Here is a 22,341-nt window from a genome sequence, read left to right on the forward strand (position 1 = left end):
GTGGTGGGGTATAAGACATAAGAGATTTATTTCCCCACTGATGAATTTAATAGAACAAAATTTGAATGATGGTATTCCTCCTGAGAAGAAATGTAAGACATCGTATAATTATGGGAGCCCATGTAGTCCCTGTCAGGTATACATACAGCTGGGAAAATTTACCAAAGATGGTCTTAATCATGAAAATAATAAACCTTATCACCCAGGTGAGAAAGCATTAATATTCAGTGAATATATTTCATCACATGGGAAACCAATAAAAGTACCAAAACACAGTTGTTTTAGTAAAAACCTATGTTTATCCAGTTGACAGAGACTAGAGAATGAATGTGTCATTTGCTATAAAAGTCAGTGGATATCATGTGACATAATGCATTCAAACAGCTGTTTTCTATCGATCTTGTTTACTGTTTGTAAGTTGCACTTGAGAATGAGGCTTGGTTTTTACGGTGAAAAGATCCCTCACTGTTAATGACTCCAGGAATATTCTGACATGTTATTATTTTAACTGCTCCCTTTACAATGTGTACTAAACATGCTAAATAGTTGTTTTATTTGTCGAAAGTTGGGATTGTAAAAAGTAGGGGGGACTGGTCATTTTAAGAGTTGCCAGTCCACAAGGACTGGCAGTTTCAAAAGCCAGCAGGAACACTGTGTATGAAAAGTCACTGTTTGAGATCAACCAATCAGCAATCATGAAAGGAAAACAGCTTCCCCATGCTTCTTTACCAATGAAAACAAATTTTGGAATTACAATACTCAAATAATAGCAAAGCTAGAGGTGAGTGCCTGTCATGTGTAGGGAATACTTACAGACAGCAGAGGAAGAGGCGAGTGCCTGTCATGAATAGGGAATACTTACAGACAGCAGAGAAAGAGGCGAGTGCCTGTCATGTATAGGGAATACTTACAGACAGCAGAGGAAGAGGCGAGTGCCTGTCATGAATAGGGAATACTTACAGACAGCAGAGGAAGAGGCGAGTGCCTGTCATGAATAGGGAATACTTACAGACAGCAGAGAAAGAGGAGAGTGCCTGTCATGTATAGGGAATACTTACAGACAGCAGAGAAAGAGGCGAGTGCCTGTCATGAATAGGGAATACTTACAGACAGCAGAGAAAGAGGAGAGTGCCTGTCATGAATAGGGAATACTTACAGACAGCAGAGAAAGAGGCGAGTGCCTGTCATGAATAGGGAATACTTACAGACAGCAGAGAAAGAGGCGAGTGCCTGTCATGAATAGGGAATACTTACAGACAGCAGAGAAAGAGGCGAGTGCCTGTCATGAATAGGGAATACTTACAGACAGCAGAGAAAGAGGCGAGTGCCTGTCATGTATAGGGAATACTTACAGACAGCAGAGGAAGAGGCGAGTGCCTGTCATGTATAGGGAATACTTACAGACAGCAGAGAAAGAGGAGAGTGCCTGTCATGTATAGGGAATACTTACGGATAGCAGAGAAAGAGGCGAGTGCCTGTCATGAATAGGGAATACTTACAGACAGCAGAGAAAGAGGCGAGTGCCTGTCATGTATAGGGAATACTTACAGACAGCAGAGGAAGAGGCGAGTGCCTGTCATGTATAGGGAATACTTACAGACAGCAGAGAAAGAGGAGAGTGCCTGTCATGTATAGGGAATACTTACGGATAGCAGAGAAAGAGGCGAGTGCCTGTCATGAATAGGGAATACTTACAGACAGCAGAGAAAGAGGCGAGTGCCTGTCATGTATAGGGAATACTTACAGACAGCAGAGAAAGAGGCGAGTGCCTGTCATGAATAGGGAATACTTACAGACAGCAGAGAAAGAGGCGAGTGCCTGTCATGTATAGGGAATACTTACAGACAGCAGAGGAAGAGGCGAGTGCCTGTCATGTATAGGGAATACTTACAGACAGCAGAGGAAGAGGCGAGTGCCTGTCATGAATAGGGAATACTTACAGACAGCAGAGAAAGAGGCGAGTGCCTGTCATGAATAGGGAATACTTACAGACAGCAGAGGAAGAGGTGAGTGCCTGTCATGTATAGGGAATACTTACAGACAGCAGAGAAAGAGGAGAGTGCCTGTCATGAATAGGGAATACTTACAGACAGCAGAGAAAGAGGAGAGTGCCTGTCATGTATAGGGAATACTTACGGATAGCAGAGGAAGAGGCGAGTGCCTGTCATGAATAGGGAATACTTACACACAGCAGAGAAAGAGGAGAGTGCCTGTCATGTATAGGGAATACTTACACACAGCAGAGAAAGAGGAGAGTGCCTGTCATGTATAGGGAATACTTACGGATAGCAGAGGAAGAGGCGAGTGCCTCTCATGTATAGGGAATACTTACAGACAGCAGAGAAAGAGGCGAGTGCCTGTCATGAATAGGGAATACTTACACACAGCAGAGAAAGAGGAGAGTGCCTGTCATGTATAGGGAATACTTACGGATAGCAGAGGAAGAGGCGAGTGCCTCTCATGTATAGGGAATACTTACAGACAGCAGAGGAAGAGGCGAGTGCCTGTCATGTATAGGGAATACTTACAGACAGCAGAGGAAGAGGCGAGTGCCTGTCATGAATAGGGAATACTTACAGACAGCAGAGAAAGAGGAGAGTGCCTGTCATGAATAGGGAATACATACAGACAGCAGAGAAAGAGGCGAGTGCCTGTCATGTATAGGGAATACTTACAGACAGCAGAGAAAGAGGAGAGTGCCTGTCATGAATAGGGAATACTTACAGACAGCAGAGGAAGAGGCGAGTGCCTGTCATGAATAGGGAATACTTACAGACAGCAGAGAAAGAGGAGAGTGCCTGTCATGTATAGGGAATACTTACAGACAGCAGAGAAAGAGGAGAGTGCCTGTCATGAATAGGGAATACTTACAGACAGCAGAGGAAGAGGTGAGTGCCTGTCATAAATAGGGAATACTTACAGACAGCAGAGAAAGAGGAGAGTGCCTGTCATGAATAGGGAATACTTACAGACAGCAGAGAAAGAGGAGAGTGCCTGTCATGTATAGGGAATACTTACAGACAGCAGAGAAAGAGGAGAGTGCCTGTCATGAATAGGGAATACTTACAGACAGCAGAGGAAGAGGTGAGTGCCTGTCATAAATAGGGAATACTTACAGACAGCAGAGAAAGAGGAGAGTGCCTGTCATGAATAGGGAATACTTACAGACAGCAGAGAAAGAGGAGAGTGCCTGTCATGTATAGGGAATACTTACAGACAGCAGAGAAAGAGGAGAGTGCCTGTCATGAATAGGGAATACTTACAGACAGCAGAGAAAGAGGAGAGTGCCTGTCATGTATAGGGAATACTTACAGACAGCAGAGGAAGAGGAGAGTGCCTGTCATGAATAGGGAATACTTACAGACAGCAGAGAAAGAGGCGAGTGCCTGTCATGTATAGGGAATACTTACAGACAGCAGAGAAAGAGGAGAGTGCCTGTCATGAATAGGGAATACTTACAGACAGCAGAGGAAGAGGAGAGTGCCTGTCATGAATAGGGAATACTTACGGATAGCAGAGGAAGAGGCGAGTGCCTGTCATGTATAGGGAATACTTACAGACAGCAGAGGAAGAGGCGAGTGCCTGTCATAAATAGGGAATACTTACAGACAGCAGAGAAAGAGGAGAGTGCCTGTCATGTATAGGGAATACTTACAGACAGCAGAGAAAGAGGAGAGTGCCTGTCATGAATAGGGAATACTTACAGACAGCAGAGAAAGAGGAGAGTGCCTGTCATGTGTAGGGAATACTTACAGACAGCAGAGAAAGAGGAGAGTGCCTGTCATGTATAGGGAATACTTACAGACAGCAGAGAAAGAGGAGAGTGCCTGTCATGAATAGGGAATACTTACAGACAGCAGAGGAAGAGGTGAGTGCCTGTCATGTGTAGGGAATACTTACAGACAGCAGAGGAAGAGGAGAGTGCCTGTCATAAATAGGGAATACTTACAGACAGCAGAGAAAGAGGAGAGTGCCTGTCATGAATAGGGAATACTTACAGACAGCAGAGAAAGAGGAGAGTGCCTGTCATGAATAGGGAATACTTACGGATAGCAGAGAAAGAGGAGAGTGCCTGTCATGTATAGGGAATACTTACAGACAGCAGAGAAAGAGGCGAGTGCCTGTCATGAATAGGGAATACTTACAGACAGCAGAGAAAGAGGAGAGTGCCTGTCATGTATAGGGAATACTTACAGACAGCAGAGAAAGAGGAGAGTGCCTGTCATGAATAGGGAATACTTACAGACAGCAGAGAAAGAGGAGAGTGCCTGTCATGTATAGGGAATACTTACGGATAGCAGAGGAAGAGGCAGTACAGTGGGGAGTGCTGGATGACAACATTGTAGCCTGTGTAGATGAGTAGAGTGGCCACTGTGCCCACCACCACAACCTTCACTAGCTGTACCAGCCAGAACAGTACACCCTTGTATGTCCGACTCCCGTACACCTGTAACATCAAACAGCTTCTGAACAAAAAACACAAACACAGCTGCAGCAAACAGGTTTTCTAGTAATGACTGTAATATGTTAACTGGTACTATTCTGTTTATATACACAAAAACTATTACCTTTTCCTGAATGCCCTAAACCATGCAACCAGGTATTAATACAAGAGTTCTCAAAGGCGAATGTTTGGCCCCAGATCTACAGCAAATTACAGGTATGGTCATTATCATCAATAATAATTAATGTTTTAGCTTTGCAATGGTGACTTGTATTTCACTAAAAATGGACCAATAAAGAGAAATGGTACTTGTTCCCTTTAATCATGCTAATACATAATTTAACATTAATACATTGGTTGCATTCCTAAACTATCTGAATTAATGGAAATAAAAACAGAGAAAACAATTTTGACAAAATGAAACTTTTTTTTCCAAATTTTCCTGCAGGGCTCTTGGTTAAAATTGATGATAAATCCCTCTTCATTAAACATCAAATCAATGAAAGTAGCAAACTATTTCTTATCCAATATCATTTGCAGTCACAAAATACAAATACAATGTATTAATCTTAAATTTGGCTATCTTGTATGCAGCCTATTATATGTAACAGCATAATAACTCTCAGAAATCACTACTGTTGGTATTACGTCACAGCTGTAGAAGGTTTTTGTCTTGTAGTCTATCTGATCGTCTAAACCTGCGGCATTGTGGGAATGAAATGAATGAAAATATGATCTGAAGTAAAGGGTATTCTACAATAGAATCACTTGTCTCATACTTGAACACTTAAACCTCAAACTAACTCTATCAGGTGTCTGCTTGGAGTAATTGCTTGATCGCTTGTGGAAGCAAGTATTGGATAATAATCACATCCCTGAATAAAAGGTATCATGATATGTGTCATATTTATGTATCATACACATCTTCTGGGGTTGTAAGTAGGATTTGTTGCTTGTTGGGACAAATCTCTGTAATTTACTACTATTTTAAGAGCATGAGTATCAGAATAATGTAAGAAATTATGGATCAATGAATTAACACCTGTCATGACTCAAAGCACTAAATGGTGGGACACAATCTATAAGTTTGGTTTCGTTTGTTTGTTGTCTAACGCAGCACTCAGCAATATTCCAGCTACATGACGGCGGTCTGTAAATAATCATGTCTGGACCAGACAATCCAGTGATTGATATCATGAGCATCAATCCACCCAATTGGGATACGATGACATGCATCAACCACTATCTACAAGGGGCAGAATAATATTGGTAAATCTCTTATTTCAAACTATGATGACTGGTATATATATATAACAACTGAGTAACTGATTGCTTGATAGATGCATGGTAGATTTTCATTTCTAAAGTCAGAATAAAAATTAAAAATTCAGATGTAAAAGGAAATTTTGATATAAAAGTAACATTCAAAATCCGTTGTTTAATTCGAAATGATATTTCTCCTTCAATTTTTTATAAAGGCATGGATATATACTAGCCTAATTATAGATCAGTGATAAAGGCCTGTCAAAGATGTCTGTGTGCTGCAAATTTTAAAACATTGAAGCCCAAGGTAGTATGAGAACCATTTGTTGAGATTTGGATGCTTGAATGCTTGGGATTATCGTGGGAAATAACACAAAGGCTGATAATAAAATAAGTTTGCATTATTTCATCGATGCCATATGTTAGCCCAGACTGACAGAATGCCTCGCTGTTTTGTGACGTAGAAATACCGTGGCAATATTTTTCATGGCGTTTTCTCAGCTATCTTCCATCGTGACAATTCGTCTTTTAGTTGAAGACTCAACAAATATTGATATATTCTAAATTAATAATCACTTCAAATTATGCACTAGTTAAAAATATTCAGTTGTAAATAACAGTTTTTGAATGAAGGTACAACAGGGTAAAGCTTTAGCTTGGCTCCATCTCCACATGTCACCAGTTGTCACAGGTTAAATCTTTTCAAAAGGAGAGTTATTGCCCTTTGGAACAAAAAGATGCCCATTCGACAATGCAAGTTACATTCAAGTTTTATCACTTTTAGTTGTATTCAAAGCATGAAGCATTAACTTTCACAAATGGCATGTCTTCTCAAGTTTGAGAAACCACTTGATAATGTAATACCACTAAAAACTTGATGGGGGAGGGTGTGCTAAACTAGCTTTGTTGTCTTGAAACCATAGATCAACTTTCAGGTTAAATATGAAGCTATTCCTCGCATTATGGATTACATTGAAATGATTTATTGTTGTTCATATTATTGAAATTCTGGTTCTAACTCTGGTTTTGATTTCTTGCAGAGCTAAAGAAGCCGTTGAAGTGTTGCACTGGCCATGACCCTTTCGTAACTGGATCTCAAAGATTGCCCGTGCATCATGGAACATTGACGAAACAAGCGTTCCCTTCTCCATTAACCTCAGGTTACACCAGAGACAGGATCCAAAACCATCCTGGCACACAAGAACTGAAAGAACCAGTGATGGCTGCTATCACACTGTCTTGAAGATTTCTAGCCTCTCCGAGGAAGAGGGAAAAATCTGTGATAATCTGCATTGCAGCTTACTGACCACAAACACCCTTCATAAACAACAGACAAATAACACCAAGTTGCTATCACAACAGGGGCAAGTGGAAATGAAAAGAGCATTCACTACCACCTGAGCCACTCTGCCTGAGGAACAATAGAGCATCAGTTGGGAACATCGGTGATCCCCGGAATGTGATAGGTTTGACTTGCATGTCAACTCCAACAAAGGTCAGGAATGTGTAACCCCATTAAGTTGATGTAGTACACAGGTGACGAGTGGGCACAAAGTCTGTCAAGGAGACTCTGTCAAAGACATTAGACTCCAAGCACTATTAGGTCGGGCTGATCTCTGGCTATCCAAGGTTGGAGTCGACCTGATCTGGCAACATTCTGTGCCAATGTAAGGAGATGCAACAGTACTTGCCATTGGTGTACTGGTGTTTCCAGGCAGACCTTGTATCACAGGCAGTTTGACGGGGTATAGGTTTTAACAGCTAGTCTATATATTTAAACAAGGAGTCTATACATGTTTTAGACATTCCCCCAGTTAAGTAAGTTAAGTATATCTATCTAAATATTCACAGTGCTGCCAATACAAATTACAACAGCAGTTGGGCTACCATTATTAACAGCACAGAGTCATGTGTGGGTCAGAGGCTTGTAATTAACGCTTGAGAATGGCCGGTTGGCCACTGAAGCTTAAGGTGAGGTGGGTGCAGGATGAGGTGCAGGATACTGCAAACTGACTATATATGTAATGTAAAACAATACATGTCAGTCTGACAGTAGTATGCATTCTGTGAGTCGATCTTTGACCCTCGGACAGCGGCTAGGAAGGTTGCCCTCTCGCGCCTCTGAGAGGCTAACTGCATGGATATGATGTAGCTGCAGACTATCATAAGATATATGTTGTGGACCCACAGACGGACTTGTATTGTCAAAAGCAGAAGTATTCGGTAGAGCACCAACTTCTACCTCGGATACTTGAGACAGATGTCGGGGTTGTGGATATATGTAGCCACCTGTTTTAAGGAACCAAGAGGCGATTCAAAGCTGTGTAAACTTCATGGACTGTGAGGGAGTTAAATTGTTTGATAGGCATTACTTAGCTCGGATACTTGAGATAGATGTCGGGGTTGTGGATATATGTAGCCACCTGTTTTAAGGAACCAAGAGGCGATTCAAAGCTGTGTAAACTTCATGGACTGTGAGGGAGTTAAATTGTTTGATAGGCATTACTTAGAAGTTATCGGATGACAACAAGACACAATTTATGGATAACGACTTCTTCATTTACTGTAAAGGTTGCGTTTCGGTATAGATCCTTATACCGTTGTCAAGCAAGGCTGAATAATGAACATGGTACAGAATCCAAACCAGTGTCTACCAGAAGCCCACCCACACCGATCAGTACATCCACTTCAACTCCAACCATCCCCTAAGTACTAAGGCTGACATTATCTCTACCCTCACCAAACAAGCCATCAACCTTTCTTCTGCATGACCCCAAACCTGAGATCGAACACTTACACCATATGTTCATTCACCTGAACAATTATCCACCCAAACTCGTTGAAAAAGTCATCTTTTCTGTACTCCATCCCACATCCAGATCTACAACCTCTAAACCTGGATCAGCGTCCTTTCACATCGCCCTCCCATTCATAGGAATAGCTTCCTACATCATCTGCCGCCTCCTCAAACAGCAAACAGCAAGCCAATATTGACACCTACTTCACCATCTCTACCTCCCTCAATACTCTACTAAGAGCCAACGCCAGAAACACAACCAAAGGTCAAGAACCAAAAGGTGTAGTTTATAAACTTGACTGTAACAGTGGACAATCCTGCCCCATCAACACCAGAATCAAAGAGCACAAAACTTCAACCATCAAATCAGACATTAAATCAGCCATCTTTGACCATATCAGCAACTGCCCTTACCACAACATCAACTGGGAAAATGTCCAAAACCTCTCCAACAACCTCCATGATTTCACTAAAAGAAAACTAACAGAAGCAGTCTACATTCTCCGCCCAAAGCCATCAATCAACAGAGATCAAGGCGATTATGAACTCATTAAGCAATAATCACCCCACCTATATATACTTAATCCTGTTTAACTGGCTTCCTCATCATGTGTTCTCTGTCCATGTTGTTACAGTATTATCCTTCTGTTGTCATTACTTAACCTACTAATGTTCATCTCTCTCATGTATGCAGTTGTTGTTACTGTTAATTCTCCACCTACTATATATATTCTATACCATGTTCATTATTCATCATGGTTTCGGAGTCCACATAGCACAGCCAAATAGGAACACTCAATCTTATCGACTCCCAAACAACCAATCCATCTTCACTGCAGAGTTAATGGGCATAGCATCCGCCCTCCATAACCAACATGCTAAAAAACATAAAAAAATCCTAATACTCACAGACTCACTAAGTGGACTACAGGCCCTCCAAAATAAAAACACCAAAAACCGCCCTAAACTCATTAACCAAATACTCAAAAGCGCAAATAACTTAACAAAGGCAGGCAAACAAATAGCATTTATCTGGATCCCAGCCCACATAGGAATATATGGAAACGAAAACGCCGATCAAGCCGCCAAAAAATCCCTCCAAATTCCTGAAATAAGCCTTAATCTACCAATATCTAAAGCAGAGATCAAAAGCATTAACAAACGTAAAATCACCCAAAAATGGCATAAGACATACCTAAAAACAAACACACAGATAATCAAAATCCTCAAAAAACCTCTAACCAAACCTAAAATCCTCCATCCATCCAAGAAAATTGATAGAATAATCACCAAACTCCAAACAGGTCACACTAAACTAAACTGTCAACTCCTAAAAATAAAAAAACACGCAACCGGAAAATGCCCACACTGCCCACACCTGGAAACAATAGAACATGCACTCTTACACTGCACGCACTACCAAACCCACCGAGCAACACTCCAAACAAATCTAAAACTAGATAAAGCCATAACCCTAGAATCAATCCTAAATCCACATAACAATATAGAAAAATTTAAAGCACTAGGCGTATACTTAACTAAAACCAATCTAATGATCCGCATCTAAAAACACTCAACCACACCACATAAACAAACAAACACACACCAACACACTCCCTTAGTACACTACCACACCCCTAGGCATGCATTCCAAATTTCAAAATCTCCAAAACTTATATAAGCAACCACTAAAACCCCCCTCTGGTTGCAACACCTTTATTTTCCCTTCAAAACCACGCTAAATGGCCCGACCAGGCCCGTGTGCGAAATACGCTCCAGTCGGAAAGCGCACGTTAAATCTCCAAACGTAAGTAAGTAAGTAATTATTCATCACAGTTGCAGTTTGTACCCCAAGCGAGCAACACCTCCCAAGCCAGCACAGAGCATTGCCTGATAGCCAGCCAAGGAGAACTCCAACATCGGTAATTATCACGTCATCCTTTCAGCCTTATTCACATACTCTTACAATCACTCTCACCGTTTGTTTGTTTGTTGTTTAACGCCGAACCTAGCAGTGTTCCAGCTACAGGACAGCGGTTTGTAAATAAACGAGTCTTGGCCAGACAATCAGTTGCAGTTTGTACTCCCAGCGAGCAACACTTCCCAAGCCAGCACAGAGCATTGCCTGATAGCCAGCCAAGGAAACTCCATCATCGGTAGTTATCACGTTATCCTTATTCACATACTCTTAAAATCACTCTCACCGAATTAATCATAAAACCCCTAAATCCTTAAAAAATAACAACACTAAATAACCAACACCTTATCCTACCCAATCTCCCTAACACAGCTCGCACTCATTTCTACTCACTACCCACGCCCATCACTCAAACACACCCTTTGACCCAACTCCTAAAAACAAAAAACACCTAATCCCCCCTTCTCCTAAACACAACGCTCGCTCTTTCCTACTCAACACCCACGCCCACCACTCACACACCTCCACTCCTTCGACTAAATATCTCTTAATCCCCGCTTTCCACTTGTCTCACCTTATCCCAGCCTTCCAGAATCAAACTTAATCTTCAATAAATAATCCATTTCCCAAACCCTCCTACTCAAACCAACAACAAATAACCACCGCAACCTCCTCCGCCTCCTAAACACAACTCACCAAGTAAAAACAACAAACTAACTCACCTCCCCAAAACACTCCACCACCGCTCACCACAACACACGCTCTCCAACACACCCTCCAAACAATATGACTGACACCCGCAACGCCACACTCGCAGACATTCCAGCTCCTTACTCACCCACGCCTGCGGAAGCGCACAACACTTCTGGGAGGTCACTCGAAAACATCGTCCCGACCGAGTATGGCAAAAACACGACATACACCACCCCAACCAAACCAGCTAACTCGCCACCACAAAACACCAAAAAACGCAAACTCGACACATCCACTCCACCTCCATCGCCAACACCCTCCCCGGCAGCCTTCCTCACCACCTTCGTCCTCTACTTCTTCTCAGCAGGCTCAGGCACCACTCTCTAACTAGAACTTTCAGCAGACAAAATAGGACTTTGGTTCAAAAGACAAAAAATAAATTACAACAATATTAAAAAAGGCAACAAAGGATACCAGATAATCTTTCCTAACCGAGAATCTTACAACGCAGCAAATAAAATAACTCAAATATTCCACGTCACGGTAATCAAACAAACACCCAATTGGCAACAATATACACGAGGCGTAATTAGGGTTAACCCAAGGGAAACAACTGAGGACTTACAATTATACTCTCTAGAAGCTAACATAAACCAAGACCAAAACCCTCAACCCCTAATCACCAGCACGCGCAGAATAACCTCAACTAGAAACGGAAAAACGGTCCCAACCTCCATTGTCATAATTAACTTTAAAAAAACCGCTAAATTCCCTGAAGCCCCCAAACACATATCCTTCGGAGCCCACACCAACTTAGAAGTCAAACCCTATATAAAGCAGGTTAAGCAATGTTCAAAGTGCCTCAAATACAACCACACTGCTTCCCAATGCACATACCCTAAAACTAAATGTAAAAAATGCGCACAAACAGACTGCCCATGCACATGCACACCCTGGTGCATCCACTGCAAATCCACCCAACACACCTCACTTTCAAACCAATGCCCACACAGACACACACTCACCCAGCAGGCCAACAAACACATAAACATAGAAACGGCTAAAATCCAAACACGAAAATTTGCTACACCTGCATCTAAACCACTCCTCCCTACACCACACCCAAACACCATCCCACAAACAAACACCACACCGCACCCACCTCACACACACAAGCAGCCACTCAACCAACCACGAACCCTCCCACATCTCACATAGCCAAAACATCAACCCCCGCATGCAAAACAAACCTCAAAATGACCACCACAACACGACCCTCATCCAAGCACCCTACAGCCCATATGGCAACAACACTCTCCCACAAGCAAGCACAACAACAAAACACAAACACTAAGAAAACATCAGCTACACCCATCCCGCCAACACCTTCACAACCCTCCACATCACATGCCTCCCCCATGGAAACTCAACCAGCTAAACCTAATCCAACCCATCACGAAGATTTCTCCACTACTGAGGAAACAATAGACACTACTCCAACTAAAACAAACCAAACTTCCCAACCAGCCAACACCCCAAACCTAAATAACCTCACCTTACGCCTGGCATACATGCATAGTCAAAACTCACCAAAAGCTAGTATGGAATCCTTCCACAAAGTAGCTTTCAATCTAAAATTAACCGATCTTCCCTTCTTCCTCTTTAACCTCCATCTAAAAGAACTCACCGAATAAAATAAAAACTAAAAACTAAATCACCAATCACCCGAAACCAATAATGGAAGGACTAAATATTTTTCAGTGGAACGCCAACGGACTCACCTCCCACGGCCATGAAATAAAAACTAAATTTAAACTAAATAAAGGCCCTCACATTGCTTGTATACAGGAAACCAAATTCTCAAAAAAATCCAAATTCACACTACCAAACTACAACTCAGTTAGAACTGACAGAGCTAAACCGAAAACAAGAAGAGCCGCAGGAGGACTAATCATATTTATCAGGGAAGATATAAATTACGAAGAAATAAAAATAGACACGCCAAACCTAGAAGCCAACGGCATTAAAATCACATTAAATAACCGAAACTTAAACATCATAAATATTTACCACTGGGCGGAACAAAAAGTCCAACCTGAGGATCTAAACAAACTACTCCAAATAAGCGATAAATCTACTATATTCCTAGGAGACTTTAACGCTCACCATCCTACATGGAGCATAGATGATAAAATAGATAATCATGGCAAATTAATCTCCGAATGGATAGAAACAAACGACCTAGTACTCCTTAATAGCAACCAACCCACGAGGTACGATAAGATAAACCCAAAAATGTCGGCTATCAACCTAACCATATGCACCGCAGATCTAGCCCAAAGCACTCAATGGGAAGTGCACGACGTCCCGCTAGGTAGTGACCACTTCCCCTTAAACATAACCATAGGAAATACAAACGTACCAATCCAAACAGAAAACCAAGAACCAAAATTCCATTACAATAAAGCTAACTGGGACCAATTCCAAGATATATGCAACGAAGCTAACTTAAACGAAATAGAAAATAATGATCCAGAAACCTATTGTAAAAACCTAACAGACTATATAATAAACGCAGCCAAACCCTCCATCCCCTTCAAAACATCTAAGACAGGCAAACCCACGGTACCATGGTGGAATGAGGAAATAGAACAGACTAGACGAAAACGTAAATCAGCCTTCAATAAAGCAAAACGCGACTACAAATATTTAAACATAGCCCACGAACTAAACCACCAGGTTCAAAAACTAGTCCAAATAGCCAAAAGTAGAGACTGGAAAAAATTCTGCGAAGGTATAAATAACCGTACAGATGCCAGAACGGTCTGGCGCAAAATCCACGCCATTAGAGGCTTAAAACGACATAAAAAAAACCCCTAACATTAACAACTCAACCAACCCCGCCCAAAAAGCAAATAATCTCGCCAACCACTTTTCGGCCGTTAGCAGTAACAGCAACTTCAGCCAAAAATTCCAAGATAAACTTAAAACAGAAAACAAACCCACAAAAGAACCAAACAATAACAATCTAGAAATAAATCAACCCTACACAATGGAGGAGCTCCTCTACGTAATCCAAAACAGGAAAAAGGGCACAGCCCCTGGATTAGACCTAACCTCTTACCAAATAATTAAAAAACTCCCCCTAAAACTACTCCAGGCACTACTCAAACTATACAATCTCATCTACCTAAACGGACAGGTTCCTACTCCCTGGAAACAGGCCCTAGTCATACCAATCCCTAAACCTAATAAACCAGCTAATCAAGCTAACTCATATAGACCAATATCCCTAACCTCAAACTTATGTAAAGTAATGGAATCAATGGCTAAAAATAGATTACAACATTACCTAACCCAAAATAACATCATAAACCCAGATCAAAGCGGTTTCACTCCTGGCCGCTCAACCCTAGATAACCTCGCCCGACTAGAGCAAGATATTAAGACAGGACAACTAAATAAACAATATACCACAGGCATCTTCTTAGACTTCTCTAAAGCTTTCGACATGGTATGGGATGAAGGGCTAATACAAAACCTTAAAAAAATAGGACTCAAAGGTCAGATAATAAACTACATCCAGGACTTCCTAAACAATCGTAAAATAACCGTGAGTATAGACCAAACACTATCGGACCAATGTCCCCTAGAAAATGGCACTCCACAGGGCAGTATCCTCAGCCCCACCCTCTTCAATATAATGATAAACGATCTATTCGAGGGTCTATCCCCTAAACTAAACACATCAAAATTCGCGGATGATGGAGCCATCTGGATCCGCACTAAAAGCATGAAAATGGCCAAAAATCTACTCCAAAAATCTCTTAATAAAATACAACAATGGGCTGACAAATGGGGCTTCTCCCTTAACTCAGAAAAAACAACAGGAACAGTATTCAAACATAAAAACATGAAACCCGCCTCCCCAATCCTCCAGCTAAACAATCAAACAATCAAATTTCAAAAACAAACCAAATTCTTAGGACTTATTTTCGATGAACATCTCACCTGGGATGCTCACATCCAAAACCTAACAACTAAATGCAGTAAAGACCTAAACACCCTAAGATGCCTAACTGGCTCTAACTGGGGAGCCTCCAAAGATACTCTCATCTCTCTCTACATATCCCTAATTAGATCAAAACTAGACTACGGCTGCGCCATATACAACACCCTAAACAACTCTCTATCTAAAAAACTTGACTCAATACAATATCAGGCTCTCAAACTAACTACATGCACCCAACATGGCACCTCCTACACTTCACTTCAGGCCTTAACAGGAGAAATGCCACTAGGTCTACGCAGGGAACAGCTAAGCTTAAATTTCTGGGCCGCGTCCCAATCAAACCCTCTCATCCAAAACTTAATAAACCAAAACATCAGCCCCCAAAACCCAACTCTAGCTCGTAAACACACCTTACTTACCCCAATATCCCAAAGAATAACAAACTACCTAAATGAACACCAAATTAAAAATCTTAAACAAAACTGCAAACAATCAAATATCTTCACCCCTAAACTTAAAATACCCAAAATAGACACAACACTAGCTAGCCAAATAAATAAACAAACCGACCCAAACATAGCTAAAACTACCACACTAGCATACATACACAAAAATTGGCCAAATTGGTGTCACATTTACACGGACGGATCCTCAGATCCGACCTCCAAACACACGGGTTTCGGAGTCCATACCACACAACCAACTAAAACCACACAATCCTTCCGACTCCCAAATAACCAATCAATATTCACGGCAGAACTAATGGGCATGGCCTCAGCCCTCCACAATCAAGAATCCAAAAACCACCAAAAAATCCTAATACTTACTGACTCCCTAAGTGGACTACAAGCCCTCCAAAACAAAAGTACCCAAAACCGACCTAAATTAATAAATCAAATACTTAAAGCTCCAACGACCTAACTAAGGCAGGCAAACAAATAACCTTCTTGTGGATACCCGCCCACGTAGGAATATACGGTAATGAAAACGCCGATAAAGCAGATAAACTATCCCTCAAAATCCCAGAGATAAGCTTAAACTTACCCATCTCAAAATCAGAAATTAAAAGTGTAAACAAACAAAAAATCACAAAAAAATGGCATAACCTATATCTAAACTCAAATAGCCAAATCAAAAGAGTGCTCAGCAAACCACTAACCAAACCAAAAATTCTCCATCCATCAAAAAAAATCGACAGAGTAATCACTAAACTCCAAACAGGACACACCAACCTAAATAACCACATAAAAAAAATTAAAAAACACACTACAGGTAACTGCCCACACTGCAAACAACCAGAAACCCCAGAACACGCACTCATCCACTGCACACACTACTTAACACATCGAACCCCATTACAAACCACCCTCAATCTAAACAAGGCTCTCACTCTAGAAGCAATACTAAACCCACAAAATAAACTAGAAAACTTCAAGGCCTTAGGCGTATTCTTAATCAAAACGGAACTAATAAAACGCATCTAAAACCATAATAACCAACCAAATCAAAATCACATAAACAAACAATCATCCACCATACCCAGCTCCCTTAGTTCTCCTCCCCAACCCCATCGGCATCTATTCCAAATCTCAAAATTCCCAAATTCTATATAAGCAACCCCAAAAGCCCCCTCTTGGGTTGCACAGACCACCCTCGCCCCTTTCGGAAACACATTAAATGGCCTGGCCGGGCCCGTGTGCGAAATACGCATCAGTCGGAAAGCGCACGTTAAATCTCCAAAGTAAGTATGTAAGTAAGTCATTATTCATTATTCAGCCTTGCTTGACAACGGTATAAGGATACGTCGAAAGAGAAGGTTCCTAGAGATGATTGGCGAAGTTGACATAAGTACAGAATCTCTGACTAGAGTTCAGACACAATGTAATCATCAAAGTAAGAATCGAAACTGATCCACCCCCTGATGTAGGAAGGTTGAATCGTGTAAATACCAATAGAGCTGAAGAAATGCCAAACGGGAGAAACTACAACTGGCAATGTGGCCCCTGTAGGTAAAACCATAGGGAAGGCAGCAAGTCCGAGCATCTAATCCACCATCGGAAGTGAATTGTAGCCAGCGTAAGCATACACAACCTAGGGACTTCTAAGTACCACTGATTAAATCCTTAGTCTGCAAGTCACAAAGAACTTTGCAAAATTTTCTTGGGGGAGTAATTATTGCAGATGAGATTTATTCTATTGCTCTTTTCTCCAACAAGAGAGACAGGTAATCCTGTGGGTAAGGCATTTCCCCGAGGACTGGATGAAAAGGGAAGGGTCTCGTTCAACCACAGTTAATGCCCATGTCTGAGGGTATTGACTCCCCACTTGTCCTTGAAAAGTTATCCCCAATTTCTCCAGAACCCTTGGTGGAAGGTTGTAGCAGTACTCAGTATACATTTGGAATTACATGTCCTTCGTTGCCAGGCCTAACTGGAGGCACCAGAGGAGTCGTTTGAACCGTTCCCTCCTTGGCAACTACCCTGGTTGCCAGCACCCCTGATATTCATGGAGGACAAATATGACAACGGACCAGCCACGGGAGACAGACCATCAAGCGCAGCAGGAGAAATAGACAGGACCCCACACACAACAGGACACTCTAGGTGGAGGTATAAGAGATGCATGATGTGCTGAAGAGGTCAACTTCCTCCATTCTCTTTTGGTTTATGTACTAAAATAGATAGCAGAGGCACAAAATTACTTTAGTAAAGAAAGCCACAAAGAATTGTAGCACCCATAAAATAATAAAAACTCACGTCCAATTTGTAACAACAAAATGCAAATGAAATACAGAACATTACAACGTCCAATACAAACATTTCGAAAGCAGACACTGCATCATTGTACAAGAGGACGTATCCAAACATTTTAAAGCAATATGTCCAGTAGATTTGCAAGTGAAGAGGATGATGTGCTTTTCAAGATACAAAGTCTTCTTGTGTTGTTTGTGTTAGCCATGAACATTTAGAACACTTCATGACTATGTCAAGGTGATCTTAAATTTTAATAAAATCTATACATTTCTTACATTTGTACACTTATCCTGCATTTCTCCTTGAAGCATCTACTGCTTACCTTTTGACAGATGGTCTGGCTGAAGTTATAAAAAATTGTTCTAATGAAGTCTGAAACCTGACCCGACACAACTTGCCACGGGACATAACTGAAGTGATGACGTCCCAGATCTTCATATTACTGCTTGTCACAATTTCATCTGAAGATATAGTCGGGAGGCAGGTCTCTGATTGAAGGGCCCTAAGATATTGTAATGCAGGATAAGTATGCAAAAATATGAAAAATATTCAGATCTTACTAAATTTTTCACTTATCCTGCATTACTCCTTAATGCATCTTTATCACACAGTACAGTGGAGGGCATACCTTCAGATGTAATTCCTCAATATAGATAAACCCTCAAAACCAAAAAAGTGTCGAAACCGTATCTCTTGTCATCTACGCAGATCGGTAATACTCACTCACTCAATCAGAAAGAAAACAAGAGTTGAGGATGTCCAGGTAAAAAACAGTCAGAAAAATTAGCATGAGCTAAGATCTAGAAACTGAATTACCAATTGAAGGCATAAAGCCTAATAATCTCTCTAACAGGCATGCAAACACACCGCGAGTCAGGTAAGATAGGTTCCAAACAGGAGTAGTTCATTATTAGCGTCAGAGGTTGATTACTTGATGGGCTACAACCAAAGGGCTAAGGCTCTGCATGCCTTCGACATCTTCTAGTGCCACGTCTCTCAGATAATGGCCTGTGAAGACAGTGTCAAACCTCCAAAAACATGAGAAGTCAAATAGAGCAGTTTCTATGCAGAGCCAAGGTACAGGTGACGGCCCTTATCTCGTGAGGATTGTTCGCTCTCAGTTGGCGATCTTGTATAACTGAAAGATAATGACGTGTAACCATAGAGATATGGTGTTACGGCCGGCTTCAGTCGTATATGTCTGGGAGACGTGAATAAACAACCATTTTCGAGTGCCACACAGTCTTGGAACGACAGATGAACATTTGTAGTGCATGCACAGGGCACAGTAGTTCTTCTCTTCAGCACCCACAATCCTAAAGATAGGTGGAATGGTGAGGCAACGGTCGGGTTGTCCTGTAAGCTGACTCTTACTCTTAGCTATAGATCCCAACACAACCCGAGGTGAAGCGATCCATGCGTACCATCCTCAAAGCGTACACGAATAATAGCGAGTGCATGTAACGCACTAACCCTTGCTGCTGTGGCTGGAGCCAAGAGAAAAATTGTATTCTTGGTGAGGATAAAAAGGGATGATGTGTGTGGAGCGGCTCAAACGAAGACCCGAGCACGCCCCAAAGTACACATTCAAACCCCAAGCCGAGGGTCGAAATCTGACCTTGTTTGGACTCCACTGAACTGGAACCTGAGGAACATGTGGTCGTAGGGATGGATAGGTACATACAGGTATGCATCCTACAAGTCGAGACTGATCAGGGAATAAGGAGCGTTGATACTGCTCCTGAGTAGTCTCAAAGTTGTGAGGTGGTTGTAGCGCTTGTCGAACAAGAGAGATTGTGAATCATCCGCATCGTGCTGTAACCATGGTGCAGTAAGTTTAGTACGAAGGGGCCTGCCAAAACAATCCAGTTCTCCCAAAAGAGGCCCTGCCTCCCACAGACAGGGATGTCGACAATTGGGATTTTCAGAGGGTTCATTGCTTTTCTCTCTTGATCCCCGATGTGCTAAAGATCCTCACCCACAGTGTCTGGTTTGTAGACCAGAATTAAAATGTAACTAGTGTTCACCTCTCTAATGAAGTTTTACAAGATACAGACGAGTAATCATATTGTTCATCAGTCCCCACAGCACGCTAAAAGGAGGTCATCATGAATCAGCCCTCTACATCGGGTTGGACTTTACCCAGCGTACAATCAACATTCCTTTGCCGATGCCGAGCACCAGGGCGCCAGGCTCAGAAGTAAGTTTGACACCTAGTTCTAGCTTTCAGGCGCTGCTGACCGCTCCTGTGATGGTACCGGCTATGCCTTCCCTTGCATCTTACAGCGCTTCTCCTTGGCTGTCTACTCTGGCTGCTGTGACGATGACTGATGCCAGACTTGTTGATGATGGCTGCATCTTCAGAGTTACCCTCTACACCTGCGCTTACCTCTGCACACAGCCAGTTACCAACTGCGCCTCCTGGTTTCCTGTCCATGTATGCGCAGCATTCGGCGCCTTACATAGATACGGCATGGATGTAATCAATCATGTAATCAAGGTGGCAGCAATCCAGCACCGACACCTGTGTATCAGCCGACAGCGCCACCGCCTCAGGCAACTTATGTCCCGCCAGCATCTCCATCAACACCAGTGCCTGCGACTCATCCAGCGTTGTTGGTCCAGCAGCAGTCTTGGGCAGTATTATCTACACCCTCACTGTCGCAACTACACCCGTAGTAGGTTTGGATTCACCAGCCTCTACTTGGGTTCTCTCTCAGGATTCAGCGTCACTGGATGTCTCTTCTAAGCTCTCATCTAGATCATTTCGGTCCAAGCGCCCCTGTGGAAGCCGCTCTCCTGTGTGTCGTACGCAATGCTGTCACTCAGTCATCAGAAGGTTCCATGGCCTGGGGCTTTGATTCATTTGCTGAATGGGACACTTATCACAGCTTGGCCCAGATGCTAGATTGGACGGTGGACAGTCTGATCGCGGTAGCACCATCCCCAGGTCCCAGAGTTGACAAGAGGAAGACTATTTAGTCCCACCCTACAACTATACCACCTGATCCCACTTCTCCAAATAACAAGCGTGAAGCACTTGCTAGGCCAACTAGTGGCTAAAGGTAATGATATCATAATTAACTACCAAGCCTGCAACTGCATAAGAAATGATGACTGTTATCATATTCAAGATGGTGGATTTGAACAAAAAACATGTCAGAAAAAAGACAAAGGTTTCTTCACCAAATCAACATATATAATTAGACAAATACAAGTATAATAAATATATAAATGTACACTCCACCCGTTGCAGGAGGAAATTTAGAAGGAAGCAAAGCGCAACCACAAGTTTAAAGCCAAAAACTGACGACCAAAGATGGACACAACATGTCTGTCAGTCACATGGCAAGCTGTGTAGGGTCAAGCTTCAGACTTTATTAGAACATAAAACAGTAATATACACATGCACAAAAGTTAAGCGCCACCCACCATATTTGCGAGCTGTTACTTTTGGCACTTAATGATGACTATTATAACGAGATGTACGATTGTTATAAGCCGTATATGTAAACCTCATGTGATGCAAATGTTGTCCCAAAGCAAGTTTATGCAGAAATGAATTTTACCGAAGACCCGAAATTTTTACAAACCTGTAGAGGTTATGAATTCTCTGATGAAATCCTCCTTGGGGCACTTATTGCATTTTCCTGGCTCAAGAAAATCTACATGACATAGTTGTAACCATTTTCCTTAATAAAAAAATGTTACCACACAAAAAACTTCGTTTTTGTATGATATACGTCCACCCTTATGGTGCCTCACCCTCCACTGCGCGTCACGCCAAGGGAAGCAACTCTCACCCAAATCACTTTCCATATGTCTAATGCTGACGGAATGTGGGGAGGTGGGTGGCCATGCCCCAAGGAGGATTTCATCAGAGAATTCATAACCTCTACAGGTTTGTAAAATTCTCTTTCAGATTAAATCCTCCTTGGGGCACTTATTGCATCAAGATAGACTCCTAAAGATAATCTAGGAAGTGGCATCCGTCAGCAACAAGTGTGCATAAATACATCATATCTTGATTATTTCAATGAATAAACAAGAGTTCAATAAATGGAACCAACCTTATCGTGATGCACCATCGTCGAAAGGCGGGTGCTAGAGACAGGGCGTGGTCGACCATACACAAAGAGAAAAGAGCCATTCTTTGTGGCTTATCATATCGAGAACTCGAGACACATCCCCCCACGCTTTTTTGAACAAGTGATATAGGGGCGCAGATCACGAGAGACTATAAACCCGCGCAGAGCTAGGCCAGAGGGTCCCCGTGAATCGAAGGAGTGCGTGTGCAAATACGATTATTATCGAGTAGTAATGGCTGGTATTGTTATCGACTGTAGAAGATATAATCCGGAACCGTTACTGAGCAGTTTTATAACCGGTCCGGGCGGTCTAAAATTTCGAAGGCTCAATCGGCTAGAGATGCAGAACTTTGCCCAGTTCGGAGAACTGACT

General features: G+C 42.1%; 1 protein-coding gene across 3 annotated transcripts in view; it reads right to left on the reverse strand.

Moving 5' to 3' along the window:
- The window catches only part of LOC139473644 (transmembrane protein 39A-like), a 94,765-nt gene that overhangs the window by 57,776 nt on the left and 14,648 nt on the right, over positions 1–22,341 (reverse strand). For all 3 annotated transcript variants that reach the window (XM_071256323.1, XM_071256324.1, XM_071256322.1), the window contains exon 4: positions 4,293–4,447. In XM_071256323.1, coding sequence (XP_071112424.1) covers positions 4,293–4,447 — 155 coding nt within the window. The remainder of the gene's footprint in view (positions 1–4,292; positions 4,448–22,341) is intronic.

This window comes from Haliotis cracherodii, unplaced genomic scaffold (assembly GCF_022045235.1).
Source record: "Haliotis cracherodii isolate W230 unplaced genomic scaffold, xgHalCrac1.p SCAF_3, whole genome shotgun sequence".
Taxonomy (NCBI): domain Eukaryota; kingdom Metazoa; phylum Mollusca; class Gastropoda; order Lepetellida; family Haliotidae; genus Haliotis; species Haliotis cracherodii.